The sequence below is a fragment of the Xyrauchen texanus genome, chromosome 29 (assembly GCF_025860055.1).
Source record: "Xyrauchen texanus isolate HMW12.3.18 chromosome 29, RBS_HiC_50CHRs, whole genome shotgun sequence".
NCBI lineage: Eukaryota > Metazoa > Chordata > Actinopteri > Cypriniformes > Catostomidae > Xyrauchen > Xyrauchen texanus.
The window spans coordinates 26,081,294-26,106,309 of NC_068304.1; the positions used below are offsets into that span (position 1 = coordinate 26,081,294).

The 25,016-nt window shown below is 38.1% G+C and overlaps 1 protein-coding gene across 2 annotated transcripts; it reads left to right on the forward strand.

Moving 5' to 3' along the window:
* LOC127623163 (CD82 antigen-like) lies at positions 1 to 24,875 on the forward strand. Of its 2 annotated transcripts, none has more exons than XM_052097458.1 (9): positions 1 to 150; positions 10,665 to 10,737; positions 11,642 to 11,714; positions 16,742 to 16,866; positions 18,099 to 18,173; positions 19,260 to 19,358; positions 19,644 to 19,817; positions 20,574 to 20,657; positions 23,119 to 24,875. In XM_052097458.1, exons 2-9 carry the CDS (start codon positions 10,675 to 10,677, stop codon positions 23,194 to 23,196), a joined length of 771 nt encoding a protein of 256 aa, XP_051953418.1. In that variant the 5' UTR covers positions 1 to 150; positions 10,665 to 10,674; the 3' UTR covers positions 23,197 to 24,875. The 2 variants fall into 2 exon arrangements, with proteins under 2 accessions (XP_051953418.1, XP_051953416.1); XM_052097456.1 differs by lacking the exon at positions 1 to 150 and adding an exon at positions 1,701 to 1,755.
* Positions 24,876 to 25,016: the final 141 nt, after the last annotated feature.

The following is a 25,016-nucleotide window of genomic DNA, read 5'->3' on the forward strand; positions in this document are numbered from 1 at the left end:
TAAGGCGGTGAGGAGGTTAATCTCGTGGCAGGGTTTCTCATGCTGCCGCTCTCATTGGGTGTGCTTCATTGTTCAGACTCTTGGACGGTCGACGACGTCAAACTAACTGACAGCTGTTCAACAGACTTTACACTGCGACTAACAGCAGAGGTAAATTACTTTCTGTTATATCCAGTTTACAGCACAGAACGCAATAAAAGCGATTTAACTTGGTGCTAGAAGCTTTTGTAAACTTATACGTGCGTGTTGGTATTTACGTTACTGGCGCAGTGTGTGCCTTTACATTTCTCACCACACGCAATTTAAACTAAGTTAAGTACTTTTTGAACTCTTTGGGGACTTGTGTTTTCTTTCTATTTATATGTAAATGTTCGCTGATGTGGCACTGGATGCTTGCATCATTTTCTCTGCGTTCCCGTGAACAATCTTGTTTTTTCCAGCTGACTTTAATGCGACTCGACACGCACATTAACTTTTTTCAAACGCACTTCAAGTCATTGGATGAGCCTCCAGCTGTTGTTATGCTATTTTTTAAGTTACGGCTCGCTTGGGACTGATGGAATCCATTGGTGCTCAATGGAGTTCACTTCAAGCGACGCTGTACAAATAAAGCCGCGAGACAGCGTTGATTATCAGGGGCGTTCAAGTTAGCTTGCTTCAAACACGGTTTTTTGTATTAATATTCCAACGGTCATGAAAAACCTGGAGTTTTGAGGTTGTTTTTAGAATCGAAATTTCAAGGCCTGAAAAAATATCGTTGATTTGTAAAGTCTTAAAATGTCACGAAAAGGCATTTAGATTTTGTCTAAATACTTCATATAAATATATTTGCTCAGTTCTAAAATATTAGCTAGAGATTCGTAATCGGTTTTCGTTTTACAGGGTTCCATCTGGCATTTTGGTCGAAAATGAAATAAAGTAATAGTTCACCCAAAAATGAAAATTCTCTCATTTACAGTTTTTTCTTCTTCTGCAGAACACAAACTAAGATTTTTAGTAGAATATCTCAGCTCTGTTTGTCCATACAATGCAAGTCTACAGGGTCCAAAACTTTGAAGCTCCATAGAGCATATAAAGGCAGCATAAAAGTAATCCATAAGACTCCAACTGTTTTATGTCTTGTGAAATGATCCAATCAGTTTTAGGCTGTGCGTCCACCAAAGCGTTTTTTTTTTTGCAGCTGAAAATGTCAGGCGCTCTTCTGAAAACGCCCAGCTGAGAGCGCTTTGGAGGCGCAGCGTTTTCTTTCAGCTGAGGCGCTTTGCTATGATATGGAATATCCACGAAAGAAATGTTGCAAGTACCTCATTTCGCAGATAGTTTGTGTTATCTACAAGTACTGAATGTAAAAATGTTGGCACAAGGAAGAGTACTTGCTCTGGCCCTTGCTCTGGATAAAGTGAAGGCTGAACCATTATTTTTTCATATTAATACTGTGGTAGTCCAGGAATGTCATCTGGTATAGACATGAATACTCGGAGACCAGCAAACTTCTCCTCCATTGTTGTTCAGTCATTGTACAAGTAGGATATGATGGTTGGTCGGTGTGGTATTTGTCCTGCCCCTCCTCCAGTGTGATTGTATGGCAGGATATAAAGTGACCGTGACGAGAACTGTGTTCTACCCAAAGTTGAAAAATTTTCAACTCTCTTCGACCAGAAAAAATGGCAAGCGCTTGGCATTCCCATTGCAAACCACTGAAAAAATATGCTGGCCTCAGGAAAAAAAAATGATTTGGTGGACACACGACCTTAGGTGAGAACTGACCAAAATGCCTATTTTGTTTTTTCACTATAAATCTTGACATCAGCAGTCTCTTTTGCAAACATGATTTCAAACTTGATTACACTTCCCAGCACCATAGTGTGCCATGCGTGCTTCAAATACTAGAAAGTGTAATTGAGCTTGAAACGATGATCATGCCTAGAGACTGCAATGCTAAGTGAAAAAGAGTTGGTCTCCTCTCACCCAAAATTGACAAGATTGCTTCAGAAGACATGGATTAAAATTCTTATATCATATTGATTAATTTTATGCTGCTTTTATATGCTTTATTGAGCTTCAACGTTTTGGACACCATTCAATTGCATTTTATGGACCAACAGAGCTAAGGTATTCTTCTAAAAAATTTCCATTTGTGTTCTGCAGAAGAAAGTAAGTCACACATCTGGAATGACATGAGGGTGAGGAAATGATGAGAGGTTTTTGGGGTGAAATATAAGCACTTGGTCAGTACATTTATGCTCTTGTGTGGTAATTTTTGTATTTTTCTGGTCTAATAAAAAATAACCTGAACCTTTCTATTTATGTCTGCTAGCTAGAATGGCAAAAATGTAAAGCCTTGTATCACAAAACTACGGTCTATGGGCAGATAGAAACATATTGGCGTAATTCTAAGGTCACATATTACTCTTTGTGAGTGTAATGGAAAAGTCTTTTAATCTTTTTTTTAGAAACCCCAAGACTTCAAAGATCATGTGCATGCCTAGTTGCCGTGCAAGAGCAACATTCTTTGTTGCAAACTGTTAAACTTTGCTCACACATGCAGTGCATCAGTTTTCACATTTGGTAGAAGAATGTAGCCTATCTGAAGATGTAGCACTGATTTAGCTTTGAATGGATTTTGCAAGCACACGTTTTGCCAGTCTCTTTTACAGAAAGCTGATTATTATTTCCTGTATTTATTACCTCATATTTTCTGTGAAGTCCCCTTATATTCTGTTATCTTGTTTAACTTTTTGAATCTGACATTTTTGGTTATATAAGGTATTTTTCAAGGAAAATCTTTTACAGGGGGATTTTTTTTTTTTTACCCTTTTTGTATTCCGCTACAATACTCTTGTTATGTGCAGCCTAGTTACCAATGAAAGCCTGATCAAATGTCAAGCCTTGTGGCGGGATGAGCAAGAGACAGACACCATGGATGTGGCATCAGGCCTCACAGAGGCGTTTATTGGAAATAAAACAGAAACGTCCAAAAAAGGGGATAAAAGTGTCCAAAATAAAGGGGGATCTAGTGCATTCATGGTAAATGGGGTATGTGTAGGCAGGGGTAGTGTCCATAGGATGGTGTAGGATGCGGGAGGGATCCGACAGGCGAAAGTGCTCCCCTCCTTCCGGGACATGAGGGACGCCGGCTTCTCTGGTAGCCTGTCTTCCCAGAGGCCGCGCTGTGTGATGGGAAGGCAGCCTGGTATCCTAGCATGTCGGCCGCAACCTGTTCTTTCACCCCGACAACACATCTAACTCGCGCCGGGGATCTGGGGAGCGGGTCCGGCAGAGCATCTTACTCAGCCGGTTCCCTTCTTGCTTTGCTTCTGGACCTGTGAAGACAACAGTGTGTGCACACGAGGAGATAGAAGCTGGCTCCCGAGGAGAGATGTACTATACATTCTTATGGCAGCTGTGATGAGGATATATTCACGTCGGTTGCGTTGCGTATCCACTACCCAAACTAGGCTTATCATATTGCATGGTAAACATGCCTGTTTTTTTAAATGTACATGACTGATACAGTCACTGGTTAGAAACACATGTACAACTTATCTATATTATTCATTTAGCAGACACTTAATCCAAAGCAATTTACAAATGAGGACAACATCACAAATGATTAATCGAAAGGAGATTAGAAGTAATAGAGTTCCATAGTGGGTCTGAAATGTGCAAGAGACACTGTACCCTCCTGAAACTATGGGAGGTAAGTTCTGCTGTATGCTCTTTTTGCAGAAGGTGATGCAAGCAACGTGTATTGACAAATATAGCACACAGCGCTCAGGAAATTTGATTGATGGTAGATAATTGTTTCCCCCCATGTTTGCAATGCTTATGATGTGGCTGTTGAAGACTTGGCTTGACCTTCTTCTTGAGGAGGGGTGAGAGGGAAACTCTTGGGTAACTGGGGCGTGAGACTATTTCTCCTCTTAAGTGTAACATTAATGCTGCCTCAATTATGGTTGCCATAGGAATACCCTTAAGTCCCTTAGTGTATGAAAAAAGCTGGCTGGGGGAAAATCATAGGGTTATGCAAAAATAGTGTCTTCTGTGACCCAAGTTAGGAAGTTATTGCATGTCTAGTAGTAATTTGGGACTTTTGGATCAGCCTATAGGCTTATTTGGTTATTTTTCAACTTTCTTTGGTGGTGAGGAGGGAAAAACGGTTGACGAATATCCTTTGGTTGTGTTAGGCATACATTTGGCATTTACACAAAAGCTAATTGCGTTTATGTATTTACCTAATGGTTTATTTAATTAAGGGTTCTGGCCTATTTACTGCCACCTCCTTTCCCTGAGGACAGCACTAATATTTCCCCTGCAATTTCCTTGTTTTCTCTGGAGCATGTGCTTGAAATATGTAGAGCGGTGGCTCTCCAACACGATCACACAGGAAGTCAGCATGTTGTTTACAAAAATTCCAGTACCCTAGGATTGGACACATTATGCCGATTCATTGACAAACGGCATCTCCCATCAGACATTTTTTCATTAGCTCAAGTGTGTTGTTTACCTTCGCTTTTGGTGCAACTGGAAGAATATTGCGTCAGCAGCGCGGGAGTCCCAGGTTCAGATCCCGAATCGAAACAGGAAGTAATCGTGTTTGCATAATCGGGGGACTAGTGCATTTCAGAGGTAGCTTTTTTTTCTAAAAAATGTTTACCCTGATGTTTAGGTTTGGGTTGGTGGAGGGGTAAAACACTTACCTCTTTGGCCACTAGGGGCAAATTTTGCTAAAGAAAAGTCTACGGTTTCGATATTACTGCAAGTTTTTCAATCCTGCTATATTCTTTCTTTCATTTAAAGTGGCACAACAAAATTGAAGTAATAATTGTGTGGGTAATTTAGTGAATTATTAGGCATAAGCAAATATAGTTATCTGTGTTCAAATAATACATAGGCCTATATCCTGTGTAAAAAAGGTTCACTGGTTCACCCATTCACTGAATGGTAGCTGTCAGTAGGGTTGGGCAATGTCCCCTAAATTGGCAGTTGACGATGTTGACAGTAAAACATCGTGACGGTCGATGATATTGTCGGTGGGGTGGGGCGGGGCGGGGAGGGGGGGGTATATAATTTCATATAATTTTCAAAAATTATATGAAAAATTATTATTTCGTTATTTTACTAACCCAACTAATGACTCGTCGGCGCTTTATCAGTAGGTTGCACAACACGTGAAGCTTTTTTTTTTAGCTTTCACTTAAGAAGAGTTGTGCACTTTTTATTTTAATATATCTCTTTACATAAATAACATTTTCCACTTAAAAACTATAATTTCGTTATTTTACTCACTGATGAGCAAACGGTCGAGGCAGAAATGACCATGTACCTGCAGGAAATGGCCATTGATGGGGAAGAGGACCCGCTGACTTGGTGGAAAACGAACGACAAAAGGTTTCCGTTCATGGCAAGATTAGCACGGAAATATCTGTGCATGTGCTACCAGTACTCCATCAGAGCGGGTCTTCAGCACAGCGGGTAGTGTAGTTACTCCAATCCGCAGCTTATTAAAACCAGATAAAGTGAATATGTTGGTATTTCTGGCCAGAAACATCGAAATTTAAACATGGTCTGTGGTGAAAGATATTAGACTTCTTTACGCATTTTTCGCCATCCGTTGCGGAGCTATTCGATTTTGCATATTATTTTTTAAACGTTCATTTGTGTAGTTCATATGACCACTTTACAATATTTCAATAACATAATTTATTTTGTAGCCTGTGCTGAAGTTAATTGTGCTGCTAATTATAAGTGAAATGTTAATGCCGAGTTTCGGTCTGAGTGTTGTTCCCGTTTTCCTGTTCTTTATTTGTTGTTCTTCTATGTTTTAATAAATGTGTGTTATTCATATTCACCTTGTTTCTTTCATTTGATTTGACATTATGGATTTATGGCCAAGGAAATATTTCTTTAAAAGTATTAACCAGACAAAAGTTATTTGACGTTAGCTGGTCTGGGTTTATCTTAAACTGCCGCTTCAGTGTATACAAGAGCTATGTGACAATGAGCAAGATTTTCTGAGACACTACAACTACTAATAATTAATTAATAAAGGCTATTTTCTTGTAGCCTACAACATAACATATTTTAATCTAAATGTACAGTGTAAGACATGTAAAAAAAAGACAAGAAGCTAACAATGTCAAGATCAATATTTGTGTAGCCTGCCTGACACGGTATTTTCACAGACTAACACGTCACGTCTCTGGCATATACCACAGTATTTAAAATAGCATATATGCATTAGTTATATTCTCAATTTAATTTACAGAGCAATCCCTGCAAAGTTTTTAGGTTAACTATAGAAGAGACTAGGATTAGTGAGTCACACTAGCAAGACTCGCAAAAGGGGGCGTGGCATCACGATGGTGGCTCTACATCGTGATGTTGGTCAGCCATCACGATGGACGATGATATCGTCCATCGGCACAACCCTAGCTGTCAGTCAAACCAATAAAAGTCAATATCACTGAATTCTCCTGAAATCAGAACATTAGCTGGAGGAACTTATTTGTCTATAGCGATTATCCTGGTTTAAATTTCTGGCCATGTGATCTATAGAAAGAATCTAATGGCACTTTTCCACTGCACATTACGGTTAGACTCGACTCTGCTCGCTTTACTTTTCTGAGCTTGCTTTTCCACTGCATTTTAGTGCCGCCTCATCGTGGGTGGGATTATAGGCTGATCGCCATAGTTGCGCCGCCTCTATTGCTGTGACATCATCTTAAACGCGACACACAAACATTACTGACCGTAAACAATAACATGACTGCTAGCTACTAGCTCATTGTGCTGCAAAAAGCAGTTGTTGCATGGTGATTTTACACAAGTGTAACAGTTAAATTGGCCTGCTTGTTTTAGAAGTGAGCTTTCCAGTAGCTGGTCAACTAAATAAAGTGAAGCTTTCAAGCAGAGTATAGAGTTAACATACCATCCTCCATTGTGGACTCCAACAACACTCTCCCTCCCATATCTGTTGCTATAGATAGCATCCATTTGGTCGAACCACTTCCACTTTCTTCTGTTTGAACCACTCTGGCTGTTATGGTACTTGATGGTTCTGTTATGACTTAAGTTTTTTTTTTGGTAGGTCCGGTGGTAGCCGTGTGTTCCCAACAGCTGAGACATTTCCTGAAAGACTTTTTCGTTTCTCGTCGTTTCGTTCGTCGCTAACGAGAGGAATGTCTGCACCTCGTTTATTGACCATTGTGTGGTTTGCGCAGAGCCATTTCTTTTTACAATTCGAAAGTCGTGTGAACAAATGATACTGCTATCGCTGTTGTTAACTTTAAAACTAGCGGGATTATGTCCCGTGTCGCAAATCCAATGATGCTAGTAGTGATTCTATCTGACCAATCAGTGATCTTCAGGGTTTCGCTTGGAACCTCGACCAAGGTGGTATTAAAAAAAAGTACCAAGTACCAGGTACTATCCACAGTGGAAAATCCCCAAAAAGCGAGCAGTGTCCAGTACCGTGCAGTGGAAAAGCCCCATAACATAAGCAGTGAAATGCTTGCTTAGGTGTGCTCAGATACCATTTTGTGTTGTGTTAAAAGGCCTAGGATAGGATAGGACAGCTTTTGTCTTTTGAATATAATGGGGCATCATGCCATCATTGTATAATTGAGGGTTTCGGGGAGAAGGGGGTGTTTTGTGGAGGGGATGTTATGACTGACTAGAGAATCTGCACAATAACGGAACAGTCACGGTAGAGATTAGAAAAAAAACATAGGCCTAGATGAGAGGGTAACTCAGCTTTTACGTTGCAAAAGTGCTTTCTGCAACCCATACTACATCATTAAAATCTGTCACAATCTTCATATACACAAGCCAAAGTGTGCATTCACTCTGATGGTGAATTATAGAGATCATGTATTTTTCCCCTTATACGAATCATTACGAGTCATTATTTACTGACTCATGTTGTTTTAAACCCATGTGACTTTCTGTCTTCAATAGAACACAAAAGGAGATCAGGTAGAAAGTTAGGGACTGTCTGCCTACATCACCATGCACTTCCATGTAATGAAAGTGAATGGTGACTAAAGCTATTAGTCCTTAACATTCTGCTTTTTGTGTTCCACAAAAGAAAGTCAAATGGGTTTACATCAACATGCGGGATGATATAAAATTTCTCTGGTGAACTATACCTTGAAATAGTATGGCATAGATGAGATTTTTGTGGTATATTGGCTGAGGTTTTACAGTACTTGTTATTCCTCTTTCCTGAGGTTTTAAATGCTGTAAACTGCTGAATAGAAAGCTTGATTTAAATATGTGTTCGTTGCAGTTTGTACTTCCCCTTTCCACATTTATTATCTTTGTTTTTTCTGTCAATACAATTTGCTGAATGTTGATATATAAGAGGGCCAAATCTGTGCGGTACAATATTTCTGTCATGACTATGAACATGCTTACCAGTGGAAAGAGGGGAATACTTTGGGTGTATTTTATTTCTCTGAACTCCCCTTTGTAAATTAATACAATAGAGAAAAAGATGACCTTCATTGTCGGAAAAAGACTTGTTTATTGCTCACTGTAGTACTTTCAAGAGATGAAAACAAGATCTCTGACTGTTGGGCTTCATTTCCTGGTGTGTGGGTGTGTGTGCGTGCGAAACTAGAGGCTACTCATAATTAAAATATAGTCAAGCTAACCTTTTAAAAAGTAGTCCGCTACACAAGATGCTTCCATCAAAAACTTCAAGGAGGCAATATTGATCTCTGCTTTTTCCCATTCTTTTCTATGTAAACATTCACTGGACAGATGTCTTTGACCGTTTCCACTGCGGCTCGCACAAGAGGGATGCATTTTTTAAATGCTTTGTTAGGTTAAGAAGAATGGCAAATTTAAAAGTGTGTCTTGACACCTTCATAATTTCTTTCAAAATATAAATGTCAAGAGTATTTTGATGGAACCTAAACTCTTCTTCTGGGCATTTTCCCGGTGGGCCGACGCACTTTGGAGCAGATCAGGGGTGGACTGGCCATAGGGAGTACCGGACTAAGCTGAAATGAGCCACCGCGTTATGCAGAATGTACCACAAAACGGTGCCGCGATATGCCGAAGGGGGCAGCAATATGCAGAAAAGGACAGCAACCCTTTTGGGCCAGTTTCTATGGAAAATCCTGGCCCGATTTCTCTTCCCAGTCCACACCTGCTCATCTTGTGTAACATAGTGATCATGGGATTTATGTTTCCTGGAAAAGTCCTCTAATGATGCCATTATGTATTATCCTTTGGGACCAAATATATTTTGTATTACATTTTGGGTAATTCTGCAGAACAGATTTAAACATGGTAAATGAAGCCACAAGTACTACACTCTTACTGATAGCTGAAAGCTTAATAAAAGTCACCAAAAAAAATGTATAAACTACTCAAGGGGCCAAGGATGGGTACAATGTTATAAACGGTATGAATTATGTGGCCTAAGATTCTGTGTTGGCCAAGTCACATTACTTTATGCTGCAAGACAGACTGCCATTTAAACTACCTGAAATGAGTAGTGAGTCTTTCTTTAGAACATATTCTGCAGGAATATGGAGCCAGAAATACGACAAAACAATTTGAATTAGAATTGTGTAAATTTGAATGATAGACTGTTGAATTTGAATTATAAGTGTGATTTTTGCCAAATGTAATATTACGTTGTATTTTAAAAAGGTTTGAATTTGAATTTTTTAAACTCCAATCCTGGACATTTCATATTTAACCAAATTGAATTGTTTTTATTATGGCATAATTTTATAAATGTGTATTTTCAAACAGCAAATTTTTGGTTCTGAAAAAAATACAGCTTCAAGTTTTCAAGATGAAGAATATTCTAAAATTCAGAAAATCAGAACTACAGAAAGTGGGTCAGAGATCAAGCTTCCGTGTTCCACAGGGAAGAGTAGAGGGTCTCGGAAAATTCGAACTGAGCATTTTGGCCAATTACAGGTCACGGTGCAATAATACTCTGGCGCGAGCGATCGAAAGGTCGCCATTCTGACCATGAAGTGGTTCTTAAACATTTATGATTTATATTTTTATGGTTAGCACGATAGCACATTCTCAGCACATGAGACATTTGTCTAAGCGGTCTCTGGTATTTTAGTATGAAAGTATGCGTAAGAGTATGCATTACCTATAACTCAATAATGAATGTAATTCTGTGATCAGAATCCACATGTTATTTCAAACATTGTTGGTGTTTGTAAGTGCGTTTTGAGCTCAAGACATGAACATCACGAATGATCATTCAGATGTGTGTGATTTAGCAGGCGTGATTACATTTATACAATTAATTTGCAAATTGTAGGCTTATTGTAAGGCATTTATTGGCTAATTTACACACCAAACGTTACAAACACAGGATGACTGTCATTCATTCTTACATGGAGAGTTCACATCTCTATTGATGTTTAGTCATTATGCCATTTATTTTTAGTTTGACTGTCAGAATCCTTTTAAACTGAACATTTCACATGTTCTTGTCACATGCATTTCAACGCCATTAATCCATGCGCGTTATTGATGCTCGCATGCGCGATAGAGTAAAATTTATATAAACAATTGTATTTATTTAAGTGTCAGTTCTGAGTTACAGTATCTACTTTAGCACTGGTGTTTCAATCATCATTTTTCTCAGAGCTTTTATTGTTTTCCATTCTCTATTGCAGATCAGCAGCCATGGGGAAAGGATGTATTACAGCCACCAAGTACTTCCTGTTCCTGTTCAATCTCCTCTTCTTTGTAAGTTTATACACTCCTACACCTTCATTCTGTGTCTCAGCGGGCACACTGCCATTGCTCTCAGCTCATTAGCTCTGTGGCTCCCTGTCATTACCTCTGGTCTTGAGGTCCACTATGAGCTAATGCAGTTTGAAATGCAGACTACCATAGAGAACTGAAGTGAAAATGGAACATTTGGGAAATCTGGAAGAAAATTCACATATAAAATCCCCACTGAGATTTGTAGTCAGTTTTCAGACCATTGTACCTGTAAAAAAAAAAAAAACCTTTATGAAATATATGGAATATCTCTCTTGTTTCAAACTAACGATTATTTTGATAAGCGGTTAATCTAACGTTTATTAGAACGATTATTTGACTATTCAGCGATTATTTCAGTGATTAATCATTTAGCTTTTAACCGATTATTCATCTTGTGTGAGTGAGTGAGTTTTTCCCCTCTCTTTCTGGTCCCCATATTCTCTTCTGAAGGCTTGGCCCAGTAGCCTGCTGTTTTACTGCCTCTCCACAGTGGCAGAGGGGACAACCCTCAGTTGTGCAAGCCACAGACGCCAGACTGATACTAGGGAACTGCCCCTTGACGAGGAAATTACCTCTCTGATCTAGTTCATTAGAGGCATGCAGAACCCTGAATACACTGGACCCATTTGTTTTGAACTTTTGTGGCTGGGGGTGCATGAGAATATATGACGTTCAATTGAGAGTTCCTATTTTTTTTGTCTGTCTCTTTCTCTTTAAGTATGTTGATATCTCTACTGTGTTCTCTTCAATATCTTCAATTCAGTCACTTAAAACCAGATCAGCTGTGTAGAACCATATGCGTAAACAAGGATAAGGGAGAAAATACTAACATGCATCCAATATGTCATCATAATTGTTTATGTCTCTTTCTTTTGCCCTGTAGTTTTTTGGAGCTGTAATCATGGGCTTTGGACTATGGGTCATGCTGGATAACCAGAGTTTCATTACAGTTTTGCGTAAGTACTAAAGCTGTAACATAATTTCCTGTTCTGTTGTATGTAATTGTGTTCCTGAGGCCTCGTCGTCTTATGACTCTAGACTGCTTTTGGATAGACTTTTTTGTTTTTCTTATGGTAGCACAGCTGTTTTCTCTTGGACTGCAGGCTGTATTAACAAATTTTTAGTAACCTATTTAGTGTGAATCACGCCTTAATGCTGTGATTTCAACAGAGTTTCATATTTTCAATGTCTAGCTTTTATTTACTGTCAGCCATATTTCAGTTTGTTTAGCTTTTCTCATTACATATAAAGCTTTAAGTCTCTTTAAATTAATTTCGGACTATAGTATGGCGTAGGGATGCCAAAAGTGCTTGCACTGTACATCGATACTTAGTTTTATTTTTTTTATATATATAACAATACCAGCAGTATTGTTAAAGGGATAGTTCTGTCATCATTTACTCACCCTCATATCGCTTCAAACCTGTGTGGAACACAAATAAAGATGTTTTGAAGAAAGTTTAAACTGTTTTTGTCAATGCAGTTAGTCAGTAGCCACTTTTCACCATCGACCGAGCAGTTCCCATTGCAAAACCGTACTGTTCCGTGCCAATCTGGGCCAGCTGGCGCAGATTTTTTTTCCCCCACTGTTGTATGTAACAGAACTGTCTTTTGGCATTTCCGTGAGAGGTAAACATTTGAGCGAGTGCGGTGTGCTCTGGACGATGTTCACATATTCCAGTTTTTAGGATTGCTTTTATTCTTGGTTTTACTCTGCTAAAAACAGCAAAGACATGTACTGTCGCAAAAAGGAAAGTAAAGAGATAAAGGCATGGGGTTTTCCATCATTTGGTTGGGACTTGAGTTTGCCATCGGACATGAACATGCAGAAAGTTACAAATTCCCAGACTAACTAAAAAGGATATTTTTTTGACAAAATATTATGAGTATACATGTTATATGAAAATAGTAATCCAATTCCCTGACAAAAAAGGTGTGTAGAAAAATAAATGTAGGCATCGGTACTAGATAAACCATCTTAATAAAATCATGAAGATACAGTAAACAAGTCACCAGGTACTAAATTGATTTCTACCAGCATGGCTGAGAACGGTTGTGTACGGTTGGCTAACCATGCCAAGAATTTCAGGCGAAAATGGTTTATAATCGCGCCATGCCGAACGGTGCTCCAGTTGAAATGCTACTTTAACTGTTCTGTACCGTGCTCTGAACCATTCGGTCCGATGGAGGAAAAGTGGCTGATGAGGTCTAAAACACTACTTTAAAAACATACTTTCATAGTATGGACAAAAGAAAAAACTTGAGCCAATTTTCAAAATATCATCTTTTGTGTTCCATAGAAGAAATGCATACATGTATGGAGTAACATGAGGGTGATTTAAATGGGTGAACTTTTTTTTTTTTTTTTTTTTTACTTTCCATTGAAACAAAGAATTGTGGGTTGTGAGTGCCCACAAATGATACATGTCATGCATCCACACGAATTCCCACGAAAGAAGGTCATATTTGAAGGCTGCATTTGAAGTGTCCTCCTCGCTTTTCTGAAACGAGACAGCCTCAATGACGTATGAGGCCGACAAATGTGACCCCCGGAGGATGCAACCTTCCAAGAGATTTGACCGATAGTCTTCGAGTCATAGAGCAGTATGTTGCTGGTTGTGAAGAACACATTTGATCACATTCTGTCTTCACTCTTTTAGTTCACATGGGTGTCTGTTTATTTGGTGTTCATGGGAACACACTGTAAAAATAGCTGCTATTCGTGTCCTTGGGGTTGGGAAATTTATTTTTTTTGCCAGTAACCGATTTTTCCACAAAACCCCCACCCGTGTTGCACTCTGTTTGTCTATATACAGGCATATGCGCCTACACATGGCAAGTAAATCATCTGCTGCTTAACAGAGATGACTTTTCTTGTGTTTGCAAAATAATGGAAGAGAGAAATGAAAGATTACATTAGAGATGAACTGTACACGCCATTACTGACGTGGTTTCAGGAGCTGATCACACTCTGAGCAAAGACTTGTACATGCTTATACTAACTGGGTCTGTACAGCCAAAGCCACAAAGACCAACAGGTCTGAAAGAGAGTGGAACAGGGATACGAAAATGGAAAACTAACATTTAATCTCCCTCAATTATTTTGAATGCTTCCAAGAAGCTCTGCACAGATTTAGCATTGAATTAAGTGTTACTTCATTTTAAGTTGAGATTTTTAAAACTGCTGCATTTATCCAAGTGCTCCTATGATGTCTTAAAAAATGATATCTTGATATTTTTCAGCTTATTGATGATATTCAATATATGTCTCGATAATTATGTATTTGCTCTGAAATGGCTATTATTCTTTTTTTTTTATTTTATCACAGGAGCCATCATTTTATCCAAACAGCCATTATAGCCAAATCAATTCAATATGTAAAAGACATTTCATTAAATAAGAACAAGGGATAATAAAATCTAATAATTTACATTTGATATGCACATTATATTTATATTTCATATACAATGATACATAGTAGTTTAATAAAAAGCATTATTTACCTTCATATGTTCTACTAATATATTTTTGTGAACGAACAAGGTGTGCAAAGCTACTTCAGACTTAATTTTGAAACCCAGTTAAACATTGCATAATACTAAATTATTACTGTGGGACACATCAGGTTTATTATAATATAATGCTGAATTATCGTTATTATTCTTATTATTAGATTTATGTTATACTGTACAAAAGTAATATGTTTCTTTCCTGTTTACTTCACCTCTGCCTGGGGCTTTTATTTTGACAACAGAAGTGCTGTTGTATTTATTTCAAATTCACAAGGAGCTTTTATTTTGACACAGAAAAGGCAATGTGTATTTGATGCATTTCCTGAAACACTGTAATTTCCTTCTTTTCTGTGCCGCGTTTGTATAATAACTTGTAGCTGTTACTAATGTTTGGAATTGTGTGAATGCTTGATCCTGCATTACTTTGATTTCACAATGGATGTGAACTGATCTGAGAGCGCTGCCATGCAGATCAGCGCGTCACCAGTTTATTCTGAATCGCACACAGACCATGTTTATCAGTCTTTAAAATGCAGCCTTTTGTGGATGACCAACTCACAATTTTGATGTTATTTTGAATAATTGTGCAGCCCTGAAGGATCATGAAATTAGTCTACTGAAAGCACTCTTTATGAAATGTAATAATGCACATAAGACCAAGCCAATTCCCTCAGTCAAGATCATGGAGGTTTAGAAAAGTCTATAAATTGCTCAAGCTTGGTTAAACAAATAGCTGCAGGGAAATTTGTATGCGAAACTGACCAGCTCTAAAATTGTTTGCCTTGTCATAACACTATTTTGTCCCTGTAATTTATCCTCATAATTTACATGTCTGTCGCTGTCCTCTTTTGGTCTTGCTTCAATGTCTCTTATCTTAGCACTGGAGTCTCTGTTATCATAACCATTATGGAAACACAGAAATTGTTTGTTCTGATTCAGATGTTCCTCTAGCCGGGGATATCTTAGGATATCCTCATACATGGGGACCCTCAGCTCTGACCTTGCCTTTGTGCTAACACATTTAGACTGTTATTGTCCCTTGGAGATCTGTCAGGAGTAGTTTTTTGCTGACTGTGGTAGGGATAGTGGTCTGTGCTAGGGATATATTGGTATCAGATTTTCTGTATTATCACAGTATTGAATTTAATAAAAAAATGGGTTGAAACATAAATACACTTTATTGCTTTATCTTAATTACAAGATTTAGTTACTTGTTTTATACTTTTTAAGTTAAAAGATCACAAAGAAATTAAGTCATATGGGTTTGGAACACCATGAGGGTGAGCAAATTATTATGTTTTGAATTGTCATTTTTCAATGACAAGTTCACAACATTTTATTTTACATATTTTGTTTGCCTTTCATAGCAAAGAAAAATTGCTTCAAAGGTTGCAAACTATTTAAACTGTTTCAGCTGATGATTTAGGATCTATCACATTTAAGAATATTTTTCTAGTGAAACAGCTGTTGGGACTGTATTTTTGCAGATGTACAAGAGAGTTTACCATTGTACGTCGAGCCACTATGAGCAAACACATGCAGAGGCAGTGAAAACTGCAGATTTACCCTCAAGCAGATGTTATTAGCAAGGCAGGAACTAGATGTTTAGAAACAGGAATTTCCGCTTGAATAAAGTTCTGAGTTACAGCACAAACCAACTGACCATTTATTATTTTCCATTTATAAAACAAAATAGTTATGTCACTAATATCATTGTTTTGTTTTTAGGGTTATTCAAGGCCAACATAACCTCATAACTAAGGTGCTATTTTGTGAACTGGTGGAAGATTTAGATTCAAGTGTTTCCTTTATAAGAAGCCAGTGATAAATTATTTACAAAAGATATGGCTTGGTTATATACTGTGAATATTTTTCTTTACAAATGGTATTGAAATGTGTTTGTGGTAAAAGCCATCTGGACCACGTGGTTATAGATGCTTGTGGTTTTGACGAACTCTGTCATTTGTTTGCTCAATTTCTTTCCCTAACGAAGGCTACGTGCAGCTGAAACTGGTTTCTTCTTTGCATTGCAGGAGGGATTTATACTATACTTTGTAATCTCCTGAGTGCTGTTTTCATATCTTTTGATTATTTAAAGTACTGATTTATGTGTAGCTAAAGATACTTCACAGAACACTTGAACATGGACTTCAACTCCAGAGCTCAGTGTGTCTGGAGTATGTGCCCTAACTTCTGTGCCACTTTAGTAAGAGATTTAAATGATTATAATGTTCATGTATTAGTACATTTGTAACCTTTTACACCTTTATGCCATTTCGTGGCCATAGATGATATGTAAGTTTCTAGAGAGTCCATATAAAATCATATACACCCCCCTGTAATATACTTTTAGCCATTTTGTGTGTGTGAGAGAGAGAGCTAAATAAGATCTGATTATTTTTTGGTTCTTTATTACATATTGATACTAGTAATTCTTATCCTGTTACTGCTTTCTTCTGTGCCCATGCAGACGAGTCTTCCAACACGCTGAAAGTTGGAGCCTACATCCTTATTGGAACTGGTTCACTCTCCATGCTCATGGGATTTCTTGGCTGCATTGGTGCCATTTATGAGATCCGCTGTTTACTTGGACTGGTGAGTTATGATAGAGAGGTTCCCCAGTATTATATGGTGTCTACAACGAACACAACTAAAAATTTAAAGGCACCCATTACGATCAATAAAGCAGACTACACTCTTATGTGCACTGAACAGCTACTTCAGCCACTTTACTTTTCCATCTGTCTGAAATAAGATAATTGTATTCACAAATGTTCAAATGAGTTGATTGCTTTTTTTGTTATGTATGTAGACAACATCTGACCATTACACCAGCTCGTAATGTTTCTGTTCTGTGGTCTAATACAATGTTTTTGTTTCTAATCATATATGCATCTAGGGCAATACTAAAATTATTTTTTATTTATTTTCGCTAAAGTAGCCACTGCAAATACATTTTAATATCAATGGATTTGCATTGAAAATCAAGTAAGGTACAGTAAGATTTTCACTCATTTTACAGTTGCTGAAGTATATCTTCAAACGAATTGGTCTGTGGTGACGTGCAGCTTTGATACTTCCAGTGTAGACATCTGCCTATCGTGTCACTGTGTTTGTTTATGTTTGTCATCCTGCAAGGCCAGCTGGTTTGAGGTTTATTTGAGAGAGTGGAACATTCAAAGAAGACCCTTGTAATCGCAGTCGGAGCAAAAGCAGAATTATTCATGCCCAGAATGTCTGCTCGGGGAGGTTCATAAAACCCTTCTCCATTATAATGATGAAGAGCATGGTGGGGTCTAAAGGGGGGCTAGTGACAATAGAATTTTTTGTGACCCCTAAAAACTTCTGACACCCCCCACCCCGGTCGGATGGTGAAACGACCAAGCCCCACATAGCACTGCTATTGATAAATAGTTTGTTTTGAATGGCTCTCTGAGGTTAATACTGCTGGATTTACTGCGCTGGATTGACGAGGATAAGCTGGTAAGATTTAGGGGAGGTCTGTTAAAGAACTTGGGGCCATATTAGTACCCATCTGATCACTGGATAAGCTTTGGGGACAGCAAGTGTCTTTGTTAAACTGTTTAACCCATTTAGAAAATGAAGTTGGCCAGCTGTCATTCCTCTTTACTTAATTTAATCACACGTTGTTTATTGTTAGTTTGTTAATCAGACAAAAGATTGTTACAGTATAACCAATCTCCATCAAATTACCATAAGATATCACTAAAAGGATATTTAAGACCTAAAAGGCTATGAATGAGATGTATAGCATTTTTTTGATTGTCTAATAATTGTTAATTGACCTTTCTGTCCCCTGTTGACAGTACTTCACCTGTCTCCTGCTCATCCTTATCGCCCAGGTGACGGCAGCTGTCCTAATCTACTTCCAGAGAGACCTGGTAAATTAACCAAGATTAATAAATGCTGTAAAAACATAATTATTCATTGGTACTTATTAACACATAATGCATATACTAATATTAACAAATGTGTTCCCAATAGATGTTATTTCTGTTTGCTATGAGATGTTATGGCTGTTTGATGTGACATGGCATTTCTGATCACTGCTGTATTTTAAAAAGGATGTTTCTTGCAACAGTGCCTTTCTAGCTTGCAACATGTTTTTTTCTTGTAGGCTGTGCTTCTGTAACATCTTAACCCCTTTTGCTCTTGAGCTGCCATGTTAGCCATTACAGGAAATGTTTCTGAGCTAGTTAGCAGGTGATGACAGGGTATAGTAACTTTTTACAATTATATAAAACAGTGGACAAAGAAAAAGAGTATTGCCTGCCTGAATTTATTTATTTGTATGGGGAAGTGGACCTGCATTCACTTTCCACTGCATAACATTCACCCTTCAGTAGAAATTTGTGTGTGTGGCATGATGAGATGTTGCCATAAGAAACACAAAAACAGGTGGCTTGTTGATTTGTGGGATTCCACTCTCCCTCTCCCTCTTTTCTCAAATGGAGCTTATTGACAACATATCTGTAATGTTTGCATAGATTTTTAACCTGCAATATAGTCTGTTTACCTATAGGACCAGTCTTGGAGAGCAATTAATAGGAGTCTGTGCTAGGGCATTTTTTCTATTTAGTTCACCACAGGGCATGGTGACTACTTTCCCAGAATTGGGTGGGGTTCACAGCAATCTCATGCAGTCTTTTTAAGCTTTGGTTTATCGTGGCCTTTGCCCCCTTATAGCATTCTTATACACCACACAGACACACACACTTCAAACATACTTTTCACTTAGTAATGTTTAAATTAAGTGTTTTACTGCTCAAAGGTTTTACATTTAGATGTATAAGGTTTAACGTTTATTGTACACGCCAAGGTCCAAAAACCAAGAACACTACTTTCAAGCATTATTTAATGTTTTCTATTGTTATTGAAATAGCAGATATTAGTAAAAAGGGTGTTATTCACTTAATGTTCAGATTGTGCAGAACTACTGTAACACATCTCCACATGCTTATTTTTAGCTGAAACAAGAGATGTCCACAATTGTGAACAAAATTCTGGTGAACTACACCGGTCATAACAAGACATCGGAGCATGCCTGGGATTACCTCCAGAGAACGGTGAGCTGTGAGGTTTTCCTTAAGCTATTGTCTATGATTTCCTCCCACATTTCCCATCATTCCATTTTGTTATTTCTGTCTCTTACTGTAATGTCAGTATCTATTTTACATCTAAACCTTTTTTTGTACAAAATGATTTAGTTGTACATCAAAGCTTTTTTTTTATATATATATATATATATATATATGTATGTATATGTGAAAGAAACAATATTTAAGTTATTGAATTTGAGTTATATACTGTTCCAATGTATACCAAAAGTTATTTTCTTTTCTTTCTTTCAGATGGGATGCTGTGGTTGGACAGGACCATCTAACTGGACCGAGAACATGTCGATAAAGAACAACTCTCAGATTTTGTATCCATGCTCCTGCAGGAATGAATCCATCAGTGGCACAGATATAAAAGAAACAGGCCTTTGTAAGAGTTTGGTGCCTGAGTGGCCTGTCTTCACTATGGTACATAGTTGTTTTATTGTTGACATTGACATTGACATTATAGCTTTTCTGATCTTGAATTCGATAGCAGAATGCTCAGCCCTCACCCTTCTGTTTTTAGAACCACTAATCATTGTAGATACACTAGTACTTCTAATTGCTATTACAATGAGTCTACTTCAAACCTGGCTTTTGTGCTACATACTGCCAGTTAAGGTTCCCTTACATCTGTGCACATTTTGCCCCTGTCCTTCCATCATCTTTTAGAACAATATATGGATCTGGATTTCCTTTCTCGCCATTTGCTCGCTGCCAACAATTCTGATTCCAGTCCCTTTTCAAGCATTTGGCACTTATCAGTGAGAAATACATTTATAAACTTGGCAAAAGGTGGTGCTGCTCATAGCATGCCCTCTTTAAGGCCATGCCACACTTGCATGCCAGCTTTCAAACTATTATATTTGCATATAAACTGAGCTGTGGTTCCATTCACACAGCACGTTTACTGCTCTCACTCTGAAAATATGGTTGTGAGTCATTAAAATAAAACATGGCCATTGTATCAATAAGCAAACTACAAAACATTTACTGTAAATCCCGATGAAGTTTCCTGTGACTTTTCTACACTTTCATTTTCTTTCCCGTTTGGTTTGTTCTGTTTGTGTATTCTTTTGTTAGCTTTGGAGAGCTCTGTATGTTCAGGATAATTTCCAAATACATTTTTTATATTTCTTTTCATTCTTTGCTTTTTTTATTCTCTCCATTCCTTGTACCCAGGGTTGTATATCTAGTATGGAGGACTGGCTCCTTGGGAACCATGGAGTTATTTTGGGAGTCTGTGTTGGAATAGCAGTGATTGAGGTAAATCTTCTTGTAAAATGTATTCCTTTTGTATTCACATACACTCATTTCTTTTTGTTCACCTTGTTTTCTGTATTTATTTTTTGCAATGGCTCTTATTGCCTGATTGGGAACGTCCTCTCACTTTCAACTGCTTTTATTTTCAGCAATCTTGCCATGTGTAAATATTTTTATGAACATAAAAAGATTCAACAACTAAGACATAAACTGAACAAGTTTCACAGACATGTGACTAACAGGAATGGAATAATGAGTTCATGAACATAGGAGGAGGGGGTCAAAATCAAAAGTAACCATCAGTATCTGGGGTGTGGCCACCAGCTGCATTAAGTACTGCAGTGCATCTCCTCCTCATGGACTGCACCAGATTTGCCAGTTCTTGCTGTCAGATGTTACCCCATTCTTCCAACTAGTCACTTGCAAGTTCCATGACATTTCTGGGGGGAATGGCCCTAGCCCCTCACCCTCCGATCCAACAGGTCCCAGACGTGCTCAATGGATTGAGATCTGGGCTCTTCGCTGGCCATAGCAGAACACAGACATTCCTGTCTTGCAGGAAATCATGCACAGAACGATTAGTATGGCTGGTGGCATTGTCTTGCTGGAGGGTCATGTCAGGATGAGCCTGCAGGAAGGGTACCACATGAGAGAGGAGGATGTCTTACCTGAAATACACATTGTTGAGAGTGCCTGTAATGACAACAAGTTCAGTTTGATGATGCTCTGCACACCGCCCCAGACCATGAGGGACCATCCACCTCCAAATCGATCCCGCTCCAGAGTACAGGCCTCGGTGTAATGCTCATTCCTTCAACGATAAATGTGAGTCTGACCATCACCCCTGGTGAAACAAAACCACGACTCAGTGAAGAGCACTTTTTTGCCAGTCCTGTCTGGTTCAGACCGGCCTTACAACAGGCCTACAAGCCCTCAGTCCAGCCTCTCTCAGCCTATTGCAGACAGTCTGAGCACTGATGGAGGGATAGTGTATTCCTGGTGTAACTCCGGCAGTTGTTGTTTCCATCCTGTACCTGTCCCGTAGGTGTCATATTTGGATGTACTGATCCTATGCAGGTGTTGCTACACGTGGTCGTCCACTGCGAGGATGATCAGCTGTCCTTCCTGTCTCCCTGCAGTGCTGTCTTGGGCGTCTCACAGTACGGACATTGTAATTTATTGCCCTGGCCACATCTGCAGTCCTCATGCCTCCATGCAGCATGCCTAAGGCACATTCATGCAGATGAGCAGGGAACCTGGGCATCTTTCTTTTGGTGTTTTTCAGAGTGTGTAGAAAGGTCTCTTTAGTGTCCAAAGTTTTTATAACTGTGTTCTACTCTCTGTAAGCTGTTAGTGTCTTAACGACCAATCCACAGGTGCATTGTTTTTAATTGTTTATGGTTCATTGAACAAGCATTGTTTAAAGCATTGTTTAAACCCTTTACAATAATCTTTAAAATACAGTGTACTTTTGCTGAGTTTCTATCCACTTATTCCTATATCATTAGCTTGTTTGGTAGCTCACCTCATAGTGTTGGATTTTGGACTCGACGACCGTGGTTTGAGTCCAGCCAAAGATGCACGAAAGTGAAAGTGGCATAGGAGTGACATGAAATGACGTGGTTGCTTCAGTAGTTATATTTCTTTTTTTTTTTGTTTCAAATTTGCATTTTAAAACACTATCGGTTAGATGTACAGATAAGGATATCTGTTTAGTTAAACTCTCATTTATCTTTTCGGACAATATTGTTTAGGTGTAGGGTAAAGTTTTAGATTAAGGAGGTATTTTTTTTCTAAAATTCAACTTAACCTTGTCTGATTACAACCTCATTTTGCTCTGTTTTGGTGCTCTCCGCTGGACATTTCACTTGGAAACTCCACCCAAATGTGTAATGATACACGTTATTTCAGTTTTCAAAAACGTTGCAATGCTTATGTAAATTTCCCAGACCAGGCTGGTATTTCAGAACAAAAATACCTAACCACAATTTAAAGGATGCAAACTATAAAATTAGATTATTTCTAACAATTAATAAGTCTGGCATCAGTGCAAAAACAGCTTCACATAACACTAGTTAAAAAAAACTAAAACCAGTACTGTCAATATTGACGGTAAAACAACCAGAAAAGCTAAGTAATAAATGGATAGTTCCGGCCCTACAATATAATTGAATAATCCATATACAAAGCCATTGTAAAATAGCTGATATACACCAAACAAAAGTTAAATTATATTAATATGTCAAATTGACAACTGTAAACAACTAAACTCAGTTTTGTGTTACATCCCTTAATATCAAGTTCTTCCTTTTCTAGACTTGTTTGGGACACATCACGCTCTGTATTTTCCCATTATTCCATGTTTCTGATATGTTACTACTGTGCAACAGCCTGATATGATATTCTTGTGCATGTGTGTGTGTTTGAGGGACCAGATTGTGATCATATTCTCTGCTTGCTTCAGCTTTTAGGGATGATTCTATCCATGTGCCTGTGCAAGAGTGTTCAACAGGAGGATTACACCAAAGTACCTAAATACTGAGAGTAGAACCCCCCCTTCACTGACTCGCACATCAACAAACACCAGTGTTACAGTCTCTTCACCAGCAGACCAAGTGGAACAACGTGAACCAGAGAACATTTCATCTCCAGAAACAAACACACCACAACACACATTCTTCACTTTGTTCACATCAAATATTGATGTCACCTGATAAATGTTTTATTACACTCTTTTTCTTATTGGTGTTCTGCAGGGCCTACTTAGCTTTATATTTCGTGTATAGATTTACAGTACGCTGTCTGCGTTTGTTGCTTTTCTGTGCTGTTGCGTTTCTGGTTTTCATTGTTAGTTGAATCTGAGAGCACTATAGTGAATTGAGTTTGATTGATATGGGAAAGCGCTATGAGCAATATTTTTCATTTTTATAAAAACAAAATGGGGTGGGGGGGATTTTTATAATTTTTATGTTAACTGAGAATTGTATACTTGGATTTCGGTTATGTATATACTGTATCAACATGAATGGCATACTTCAATGAGGTTTGTTCTATGTGAATAATTACACTAGTTATCGCATCACTTAATGATGGTATTGCTGTGTGGAAGCAAAGCCTACATCTGTCAAGACTTTAGGTGGGTGTTATTAGCTGGGGTTGGGTCACTCGGGGTGGAGTCAGGTGTGGTAAGGTTAAACATGGCTGCGGTTGAAGAATTTGAGGGCAGACCAGAAGATTGAAGACTAGAATGGCATGGCATAGTGTTTTTTATGTGGTTTACATGTGTCCGCCTGCATCTCTGGATCTGTGTGAATTTAGGCTAGGGCTGTATCCCACATTTCCTTATGCTGCTAAAACAGCTGTAAAAGTATGGCAGCACCTGCCCACTAGACTCAACATTAAATCCAGATTCTTCTGGATCTGCCTTCCAAAAACTGATCCATTTCAACAGGGACAGCATGGACCAAAAACATTTGCATGAAGTAGTGTGAGGCTTTTTAATTATTCTTTCTTACAATATCGGGGTGTCTTCCTTTTTAATATTTTTGTATCTATGCTTTTATTTTGTGTGAAACTGATGTAAACCTCAGCATTTTGAATGAAGAAAGCCTTGTTTTGTTTATGTCTGGTGTTTCTGAGGAATAGTTTTGGCTGTATCAGTGTTAGTCCTGGAGCAATCAGACATTCCTCTGAAGATGATGTTGGAAAAAAACGGGCCCTTGTCTGTATGGTCATTCCCAAACACTAGAAGTAATTTCACACATTTGGTTTAAAGGGTTGTTCTTTTTAAATGTATGCTGGAACGTTTGAAAGCTTGAAATCTAAAAATATATGAATTCTGTCAAATGTACTTTCAGTGTCCTTTAAAATAAACTGCCACTTTTAAAATTGTTGTAATATGTAATTAGAGCTAGAAGAATTGATCTCTGGATGTTTCATCAGATACGCCATTTCATTTTTTTCTGCTGGATTTTTATTATTATATATATATATATATATATATATAAAATGATTTAGTATGCTTTTGACAGCATGATTTGATCAGGAAGAAATACCAACATTGGGATAAGTGAAAAAGGTAATTTTTATTTTATTTTTTTTTTTTGGTTCTGCATTTATTTTGCAAGATTTTCTGAGGGTGAGCAGAGAAGCCATGTTTATTTAGTGAGCTTTAAGGGATTAAGTAAATCATATCTATGCAGAGTTTGATTAAATGAAAACTTGAACATAATAGGGTTTCCATGTGTGATCTTTGTTGCTTAGTGGTCATCATGTGTTATCTTTTATTAATTTCAGTCTGTATGTAGCACCAGGACAGAACTACTTTGATTTTTAATGGGAATGACAACGAGGCTGTAAGGG